A 10,487-nucleotide genomic window follows, 5' to 3' on the forward strand; every position below is an offset into this window, starting at 1 on the left:
GTCTTCCCTCACTTCATATCAGCTGGATGCTTCACTTTCACCTCTAGCCCTCTGTGGCTATGTCCTTGTCCATGAGCTCAGGAGTCCCTAGGTCTCACTACACTTCATACCAACCAGCCCTTCTTCTTCTCTCTCTCCTCTCCAGGTCAATGGGAGTCTATGGAACACAGTCAAACTCAGCCCATATATATCTTCATTGCTGCCTTTCCACCCCTTCCACTAATCAGTTGACTAAACATGGTCACCAGCAATCTTAACATGCGAGCTCATATGTTCCCTTTGAGTTTCAGTCTTGGAGCCCAACCCCCTATTTTTATTTTTGATAGCTGGTGTCTAAATTTCTTGTCCCTGAGGAAATTGTTCCTTATACATTGTTCCTTGATATGAAGAATCCTTCCATTTCTGTTGGAATTTTGAGTCACTGCATTCATAGACAAAAGTCTAGTTCATCAAATTATATCAGTTTGCACTTGTTCTCAGTATCAAGCAGCTTTATTTTCCTTGGTTCAAGTTCTGGTCAACTAGCCATCCAAGCTAGGTCAAATGGGTACTAGCTGCAAGTTTGAGAGTTCATTCACACCTCTCTGCACTTCAGGTTGGCTGCCCGCTTCACTCTCTTGCTTAGCCCCCAGGGGCTAGGTCAGTGTCCACAGGCTCAGGAGTTCACACTAGCCAGCCCTTCCTCTTCTTTGTTTCATCTCAAGGTCAATGGTGCCAAAAAATTCCATTACCTCTTCATTTTTTTTTCTACAAATTTTTGATAGGGTTTTTCTTCGTAGATAAATTCATCCTAGAAATATTGCCAGGTAAATTCCTTATTCCATTTAACAGTTTGTCATAGGCTTTTCCCCCTGAATATGTGTTTACTAGACCTAAGAATTGATTTCATTCCTGACACTTTTCCATTCTTTTGAGTTCTCCAAAAAATTCATCTCTTCCTTTCTCTATCCTTCACCTGTGCCCCATCATGACGTTATTCTGGTCTGACCATCAAACACAGGGTGACTACTTCTGTGTGTGTTGACTGTATCTCACCTGGCTACTGCTGTCCCATGTTTCTTTTTCAGAACTGGCTGGGCTACACCAAGAAGAGAGCACCCATTGGCTTCCATCGGGTTGTGGAAATTTTGCATAAGAACAGTGCTCCTGTCCAGGTAATGGCTCCTAAAGAGAGTTAGATAGGCGCTCCTCTAGGAGACTCCGACTGACGTTTAATCTCCTACCAGCCAGAGACCTGACCTGCTCTGGGTTGTACCCAAAGGCAACATAATGGTTACTCTGGGTCTTGAGATAGAAAAGACCCGGAAGGGAAGTTCTACCCTACCTTTTAGAAGTCATTCCAAATTGTCTTCTCCAAGGAACATCATCTGAGTTGAGTCTGTGCGGAGTACTGGCGCCCTATTGCAGCAGTACAAACGGAGCTGTCACTGAGGAAGGACAGGAGGGAGCTGTGGGCATGGCCCTGAGTCAGGTCCAGAGCACTCCTCTTGCTGACCCAGCTACCTGGCTATAGGATATGGAGGAATGTGTGTATTCCTTCTGTTGCTCCATAGTACTGCTTAGGGGCTACTTCATTTCCTATGGCAACCTTTTAAAAAATTTTTTACTTTGGCAAACTATATATAACAAAAAATTTGCCATATATTTTACCATTTAGCCATTTTTTCCTGTGCGTTTCAGCGACATAACTTGTGTTCATGTTGTACTGTTATTACGGCTGTCTGTTTTCACAAGTTTTTTGATCAGGAACTCAGTACCCTTAAAGCAATACTGACTCCAACCCCTGGAAAGCCCTTTGCATTTGCCTCCCCTAGATGTTTCATATTAGTGGCATAATACACTATTTGTCCTTTTTTCATGCTTCCTTTTTTCAAAATTATTTTTTTTTCACTCAGCAAGTTGTAGCATGCCTCAGGGCTTCGTTTCTTGTTTTGACTGAACAATTTTCCATAGTATGGATAGACCACTTTCTGTCTGTTCATTCTTCTGTTGATGGTGCATTGTAATGCTTCAGTGAATATTCAATATTCATGTACACAGAGGCTTCAGAACACTCCAAGAAACAATCCATTATTTCTTAATTCCATTTTTTCCCTACAAACTCTTTGAAGTCCCTTTGTACAAGTATCTGCGTGAGTCCCTGCTTTCAGGTCTCTTGGGTCTTTAGGATGAAATTGTGAAATTTTATGGTAGTTATAGATTCCTGGTTTGGTGCTGTAGGATCAGCGCTGGACTGTGAACCACAAAGTTGGTAGTTCAAACCCACCAGTTAACTGCTCCTTGGAAACCCTATACGGGGTTGCTATGAGTCTGTACTGACTTGATGGCACTTAATAACAATAACAAATGGTAGTTATATGTTTAACTTTGTGAGGAACCACCCGATTTTTCTACAGCAGTTGTTTCATTTTACATCCCAACCAGCAGTACATGAGGGTTCCACTTGTCATTTTCTCTGGTAACAACCATCTTAGTGGATATGAAGTGGTTACCTCATCATGGTGGGGAGTTGCCTTTCTCTAATGACTGACTGATGGAGTCCTGGCGCCAGACTGCAAAGCTGTTTGAACTGCAAGGTCGGCGGTTCAAGCTCACCAGTTGCTCCTTGGAAACTGTATACAGGGTCGCTATGGGTCGGAACCGACTCAACAGTGCTAAAGAACAGCAACAATGACTGATGCCTTGGAGCAGCTTTTCATGTGCTTATTGGCTCTTTGTAGATCTTCTTGGGAAAAAATATCTATTCAAGTCTTTGTCTGCCTATTAATTGCATCTGGATCTGAGAAAAGTGTGGTTGATGAATGGAATTATAGATGCTGGATACTGACCTAGTCCTGCCTTCTTCAGAACTTTTGTTCAGCTTTTAGAGCTCTGTGTCATGGGCCAGCAAATATTTAATCAGAAGGACATCTTCCCACAGGTATTACAGGAGTATGTCAATCTGGTGGAAGATGTGGACACGAAGTTGAACTTGGCCACTAAGTTCAAGTGCCATGATGTCGTCATTGATGTGAGTCTCCAGGAAATGAGACCCTGAGTTAGACTTTCCCTGGGGAACAGCAATGGCTGGATCCTCTGTCCTAGATCCCGACATAACAGGCAAAATGATCGGGTGTGAGTTAGCTTGGAAATAGTACTCCTGTATTATTCTTTCAGCCCTTTGAGTGGTTTACTTCTGCTTTTATAGGTTTGTCACACACAGTTTGTAGAACCCAATCGAACCAAGTAAGTTCTACTGGTTCGTCTCCAACATGAAACAGTGGTGTTTGACTCCACTGTTATCCCACTGTAGCTTCTCAGCCTCTCCTGGGACTTTGACTAAAAATACAAAGCCCCTGGTAGATAAGGCTGCTGGGGCATTTGGTATTGTTTGTTCTGCTTGACAGACCTGCCGGGACCTAAAGGATCGCCAGCAATTGGTAGCGTACCGGAGTAAGGTAGATAAAGGATCTGCAGAGGAGGAAAAGATTGATGTCATTCTCAGCAGCTCGGTGAGCAGCCACAGCTTCTCTTCTGTCCCTCTCAGGAGACACTTTAAAAAGTAGCATCAAGTTCTGGGTGGCATTGCAGTTACCTGAGCCACATGGGTATAAACACTTTTGTGACCCAAGGGTCAAATCATGGCTTTGAGCAGTAGAAATTGCATTTAAGATGTGGGGTAATAGAAGCGTAACCTGAGGGCCACATTATTGCTCAGATCATTGTTCAATTTAGCCAGGTAGGAGGTGCTAATTCTGTAAGTATTAAAGCAAATGTCAAACTGTCCAGATTACAGTCTCCTTTGGATGAATGTGACCTACCTTCTGGAAATAAAAAGTGGGTGGAATCGACTGTAGTTATTTAGGGAGCTCAACTGGTTCATCCCTCGTTGCATGAAAGCGCTGAGCCATTTGGTTAATATGGAGCTTAGTTTCCTGTTAGGTTATTTTGACACTTAACCTGTGATTATCTATACCAGGAGTAGGGAGCCTTTTTGCCAAAATTTATTACAGTATTTGTGGTCCATACAAGATTATTAACTAAAAGTTAGCCTATTTGTTCAAACATTTAATTAACTCACCCCAATGTGATATCCTTGTATGATGCTTTAGGATAAGCACTGGACTGTGAAGTCCATTTGTATCACAGGGTCAGCGGTTCAAACTCACCAAGTCCCTCCTTGGAAACCCTATGCAGGGTCACTATGAGTCAGAACCGACTCAACGGCACTTAACAACAGTAGCAACAATGTGATGACTGGAACCGTTGTTGCCTTGGGAGGGCCAGGCCAAATGATTTTGAGGGCCTTATATGTTCCCCTTGTGAAAGCTGGACAGTGAATAAGGAAGATCGTAGAAGAATTGATGCCTTTGAATTGTGGTATTGGAGGAGAATACTGAAAGTGCCATGGACTGCTAAAAGAACCAATAGATCTGTTTTGGAAGAAGTGCAGCCAGAGTGCTCTTTGGAGGCCAAGATGGCTAGGCTTCATCTCTCATACTTTGGACACATTGTCCGGAGAGAACAGTCGCTGGAGAAGGATGTCATGCTGGGTAAGGTGGAGGGTCAGAGAAAAAGAGGAAGACCCCCTATGAGATGGATCAGCCAGATGGCATCATTGATGGCGTCAAGTGTGGCGGCGGTAGTGAGGTTGGCCCAGGATCGGACATTGTTTCGTTCTGCTGTGCATGGGGTCGATATGAGTCGGGTCCAACTCGATGGCACCTGAAAACAACAACATATGTCCCCCAGAAGTAGCTCTGGTAGCGTAGTGGTTATGAATTGGGCTGCGAACTGCAAGGTCAGCAGTTTGAAACTACCAGCCGTTTCGCAGGAGAAAGATGAGGCTTTCTGCTCCCGTAAAAATTTACAGCCTCGGAAAACCTGTACAGGGTTGCTATGAGTTGGAACCAACTCCACAACACATAACCACCCCCATATGTTCCCCAGAGTCTTGGTGAGGCACTGTGGGTTAATGCGCCAGACTGTGAAGTCAAAGTTTGAACTGCAAGGTCAGCTGTTCAAGCTTACCAGATGCTCCTCGGAAACCCTATACAGGGTCGCTATGGGTTGGAATCAACTCGACGGCATTTAACAATAACAACAAATATGTTCCCTACCCCTGATCTACACCTAGTTAAGCTTAGTTCTGAGAAGGGCAGAACCTGTAGGGGGCGGGGCAGGAGGAATGCCCTAAATCAGGCTTGTAAGATACTGAATAGGTGTTTAATACATCTTTGAATAAATGACAACCCCCACACACATATTAAAACCATTTTCTCAGCCCCTCTTTTTCCTACATTGCCTAGCTATGAGCCTTTTAAAGTTGTATTCTGTCTACGTCTCTGTGAGGATCAGTGAATACTGACAGTCCTTGTTTGTTTTTTCCACAGCAAATTCGATGGAAGAATTGAGTGGTAGCTGCTCTGAAAGAGACTGGCCTTATTTCCTCTTTGCTGCCTGTGAAAGAAGAGAGAGCTCATCTCCAGGAGAGTCACAGCATCACTTTGGCTATGGGCCCATCATCAGTGGGCAGTGACACTGGACAGCTAGGCAGACAGCTTCAGAGTGACCTTCTGTTCAAGGGCCATCATCTAGGGGCTAAGATCAAAAGCTTTGACTACTTCTGAGAAAGACTCTCTTCACCTGGTGCTCACGTGAAGGTGGCAATGATCTCTAATTGGACCCATATTGGGCGAGATCTCTCTTGTTCTGAGAAAAGTGACTACTCCAGAACAGAGGTCTCCAGGACTGAGAGGTACAGGGCATCACAGGGTGGGTGGCCTCTCCATTCTTCTTAGCTAGGAATGACCCTGGACTTCATTCTGGACATGGTAGTTCTGCTCCTAATGAAGTCAGAACAGGACCAAAATGCCTGGACCCAGGGGCCTCAGGAAGGGCCTAGCTTTGCCCCAGACCTACTGGAGACCAACTCGCACTATTCTGCACATAGTCCCTCATATTGTGACTTATTATGACAAGACATGACCCAGACGTTGTGTTTCTTCAGCCAGTGCCCCTCTGCTGTCCCAGCCTCCCCTGACCAAAATCATACGGTTCCTGTCTCACCTTTACACTGAGATGACCTTGAGTGGATGATGAGACCAGCTGCCTTTCCCTCCCCTTCTCCCAGCCAGACCGGCAACCTTCTATGGAGCTTGGCTTCAGCATTTGTGGAGAACTCCCCTGTATGCACTATCTCGTTATCTCACTGGACGTCTCCAGGCCTAGAAGCTGAACTCAGCAACATTTCTGTCCTTCAGGATATAAACATGGAGGGCTTATTTTCACACTTGGTTTTTGACAAGCTAATTCTGTAATAATAACTTTTTGCCTTGTACCAACATTAGCCTCCTTTCTCTGAGACGGAACTGGGTTTCTTTGACATGCCGAGACTCCTAATAAAGCTGTCTCCTTCTGGATGCTGTCTCCCTCAGGATTTTTGTACACCTGATGAAACCACTATAAGGTTACTTAAGTGTCTGCACCCAACAGCCCGTCAACACCTCTCAGGTTATAGAGTAATGGTGCTGGTGGGGAAATGGCATTGTGGCTAATAGAGGGAGCACTGAGCTGGCTCTACTCCCAACTCTATCACTAACAAGCTGTGCGATGCAGGGCGAGTCCCTTCACTTCTCTGGACTCATCTTATTCTGTATATGAGCGCACGATAATCTCCAAGCTTGTGGAACTCTGTGATTCGGAGTGGGCGGAGTGTTAGGAAAAGAGGAGGTGCTCATATAGAGGTACGCAGCATGCTTTAAGACAGAGTGGTTTTCAACTGGGGGTGACTTTGCCCCTTTTCCCTCCTCTCCCACCCACCCAGGAGACATTTGGCAATGTTTGGAGACACTTGGTTGTCACAATGAGGTGGCACTAGTAGCGTCTAGTGGGTAGAGGCTAGGGGAAGCCCCTGCCCCTCAACAAAGAGTTATCCAGGCCAAAATGTCAGTGGTACTGAGGTTGAAAAGCTGTTTTAAGGAAATGAAACTCCATCTTTTTTCCTAAAGTTTGTATTGTGAGTTGGCTGAAGGCTCACAGAGCAGATCGTCCATACGCTTGGCTTCATCTTGACGGCAGTCTCCTCAGTGTGCCATCACTTACCTTCTCCCTCCCTGTGTTCCTTGGTTGCGTGCCTCCTCCCTTCATTCTCCGGTCTTAGGTAAATGTTGTCGTTTTGATCTCTAACAGTTGACCAGTCTGTGGCGTGCATATCCCACTAGTGTCATTGTTGCCCCTAGAGACCTACCTGTTACTTGGCTGAAAATTGAGACACAGGGTTAATAAGACTCCATCCTTTGTTCCTTCACTTGCAGTTCAAACCCACCAGCTGCTCCTCGGAAATTTTATACAGGATCACCATTAGTTTGCACGACTCGACAGCACTTAACACCACCACCATCCTGTCCTACAGGGTCACTGTGAGTTGGAATCCACTCAGCGACAGTGGGTTTTGGGCTTTTTTAAATAAATCTAATCTGTAGGAGCCCTTCTAGTACTGTAGGATAAGCTCTGGACTGCTAACCATAAGATCTTCTGGTCAAACCTACCAGCTGCTCTGTGGGAGAAAAAGGAGGCTTTCTGTTCCTGTAAAGATTTATAGCTTCAGAAACCCTCTCTCTACAGGGTTGCTATGCGTTGAAACCGCATCAATGGCAGCAAGAGTGAGTATCTAATCTGTGTACAGGATTTGTTACAGAGCTGTGATCTTCCTTCAGCGTGGCAGTTGGTTAAACAGCCGGTAAAGTTGTCTTCATGTCTGATGGTGGAGCTTGAAGACAGATGTAAAGTGACGGAGAGCAAGGGCCAGCTGGAAGCCATGAGGATGTACTGGGATTATCTGTTCACACTGCCGTCAGCCAACTGCAGGTATCCTGCAGGAGCAGCTGGTACCTTTGCCACGGAGGTACATGTGCACCTGCTCAGGAATATGAGAAGCTGAAGGAGTCTCCAGGGAACGATGCAGCAGTTGCAGGCCCAGCTGCTGCCCTGCACCAACAAGGTAGCCAGCAATGACACGACCATGTGTGTGGACTACAAAAGTGCCTTCCCCTGACCTTGCACGCTTAACTACAAATAGGCTGCAGCGAGATGAGATGATGACATGGAGAGATGGAGCCGCTGGGGACTCTGGACTCAGGGAGGGAGAGGGCTGTGTGCTGGCGGCCAGGGGGCAGACTTGTGGGGTGTATCCTTTAGTAGTTTGATGATGCATGGAGGGGATTATAATCATTGCAATGAAATGAAATACGATAGGATGAATGTAAAGCTAATGCTCTCCCCCATGTAAACTATCACATAATTCACAATAAAAACTTAAAAGAAAAAAAAGGCTGGAGCTTCAACCTGCTACAGAAATCTCTCCTGAGCCACTCTAATCTGAAATTTACAGGGAAAAGAACTCTGGAGCTACAATAAAGGGATCCTAATTTTTTTACTTCAACTTTTTATTGTAAATTGAGTGAAGGTTGATAGAGCAGGTCATCAGTTTTACCAGCAAGTCATATGCTTAGCTTCATTATAATGGTTACAATCTCCTTCATGTACCAACAGCTTAAAAGTGTTTAAATTCCATTCATTTTACCTATTAACATTTCTTCTCGTGACTCTGCTACCTTCATCTTTCCTCAGCTAACTTCCCTATTGTATATTGCATGCCCTATCATCTATGTTAACATGTGTGCCACCCATAACTGTAGCCATCATAGATTGGTTCTTTTATTAAGAAAACCTTTTTCTTTTTTAAACTTTGTAACAACATTGGCCCCATACAATATTTGCCCTTTTATGTTTGATTAATTTTACTCAGCATAATGTGCTCCAGTTTCAACCATGTTTTGAAGTTGTTTCACAGATTCATCATTCTTCAGTGTTTTGTAGTAATCCATTGTGTGTATGTACCAAAATTTGTTTAACCATTCTTCTGTTAGAGGGCATTTAGGCTGTCTCCATCTTTTTGATGTGTCTCTTATAGATAGCAAATTGAAGGATCCTGTTTTCTTGTCCATTCTGCTCTCTCTGTCTCTTGACTGGCACATTTAATATACTTACAGTGAGTGTAATTATCAATGTACATGAATTGATTGCTGTCAGTTTTCTGGTTTTTTGTTGTTGTTGTTGCTTTCTTTTTTTGTGGGGCTGCTGGTTTCTTCGTTCGACCTAATTTTCTACAATGAGTTCATTTTGCTTCTGGGTTTTCTTTTCATTTTCATTTCTATTACTAAATCTTTCTGATTTTTGTCATTTTTTATTTTGATGCACAAGTATATCTTCTTTTAATTACCCTGTAATTTATTAATTTTTCCCATTTTTAACAGTATGTTCTACCTTGACATCTACTTGACTTCCTTGCCATATGTAAGTTCTGTATCTACACTATTACCTCTTTTTGCTTTGTTGTTCACTTCATTATGCATTGCTGTCTCTGTTGCACTATTTTTTTGTTTTAGGTGGCTTGTTGAAGTTTAAATACTTCTATAGCTGGACTGAGTTCTAGGTGATGTCATGTATGTTAATCTCAGGTTTGCTGTTGGCTTTTAGTTCAAAAAACACCTGTTAGCATTTTTTTGTAATGTTGGTCTGGTCATTACAAATTTCTTTAATTTCTGTTTATCAGGAAGTCCTAATTTTACCATCATATTTGAGGGAAAGCTTTTCTGGTTATGTGCTTCTTGATTGGCAATTTTTTTCTTTCAGAGTTTTGTGTATGTCATCCCATTGCCTTGCCTGCATGGTTTGTGCTGAGAAATCAGAGCTTAGTCTTATTGGTTCTCCTTTGTAGGGAGCTTTTCATTCTTCCTGAGTTGTTCTCAGGATGCTTTCCTTGTCTTTTATTTTGGAAAGTTTGATTACGATATGTCTTGGTGATTTTCTTTTGAGATCTGTCCTGTTTGGGGTTTGTTCAACGTTCTGTAGGATTATCTTCTTGTCTTACATGATCTTTGATAAATTTCTCTGTCCTTTTCATTGTCTCTTCCTGTTCTGGAATTCCAGTCATCCTTAAATTGTTTCTCTTCATGTCTCACGTAACTCTTAGGCTTTCTTCGGAGTTTTTAATTCTTTTTCTGATTTTTCTTCTAGCACCTTCTAATATTGAGAGATTTATCTTCAGGCTTACTAATTTGGGCTTCCATTGCTTCAGATCTTCTCTTTTGCCCTTTTAATGTATTGTCCATATCTGAAATCTTAGTATTAATCTTCTTGATTTTTTAATTGCAGGTATTATATTATTTTAAAATTTGCATTTATTTTGTCTATTTATTCTTGTAGCATTTTTCTGAATTCCTAAGTTTTTTCTGTGTTTCCCTGCTTTCCTTGATTTTTCTGTCAATCCATTGAAGGTACCTAAATATCATTTTTTTTTTTTTTTAAGGTTTTTATTGTGGATTGAGTAAACGTTTACAGGGTAGATCATCAGTTTTACAGTCAACAAGTCATACACCTTGTTTCATTACAATTATTATAATCCCCTCCATGTACCATCAGTTAACAGTATTTCTCTCTATTCA

At 42.9% G+C, this 10,487-nt stretch overlaps 1 protein-coding gene across 2 annotated transcripts in view; it reads left to right on the plus strand.

Moving 5' to 3' along the window:
* The window catches only part of VIPAS39 (VPS33B interacting protein, apical-basolateral polarity regulator, spe-39 homolog), a 40,817-nt gene extending 35,332 nt beyond the window's left edge, over window positions 1–5,485 (plus strand). Inside the window, exons 17-20 of one of the 2 annotated variants that reach the window (XM_006864766.1) lie at window positions 1,068–1,154; window positions 2,921–3,010; window positions 3,387–3,491; window positions 5,373–5,485. In XM_006864766.1, the coding sequence (XP_006864828.1) occupies window positions 1,068–1,154; window positions 2,921–3,010; window positions 3,387–3,491; window positions 5,373–5,393 (303 nt within the window). In that variant the 3' untranslated portion in view covers window positions 5,394–5,485. The remainder of the gene's footprint in view (window positions 1–1,067; window positions 1,155–2,920; window positions 3,011–3,386; window positions 3,492–5,372) is intronic. The other variant, XM_006864767.1, reaches the window with a different exon arrangement.
* Window positions 5,486–10,487: the final 5,002 nt, after the last annotated feature.

This window comes from Chrysochloris asiatica, unplaced genomic scaffold, assembly GCF_000296735.1.
Source record: "Chrysochloris asiatica unplaced genomic scaffold, ChrAsi1.0 scaffold00070, whole genome shotgun sequence".
In the NCBI taxonomy this organism is placed as follows: Eukaryota; Metazoa; Chordata; class Mammalia; order Afrosoricida; family Chrysochloridae; genus Chrysochloris; species Chrysochloris asiatica.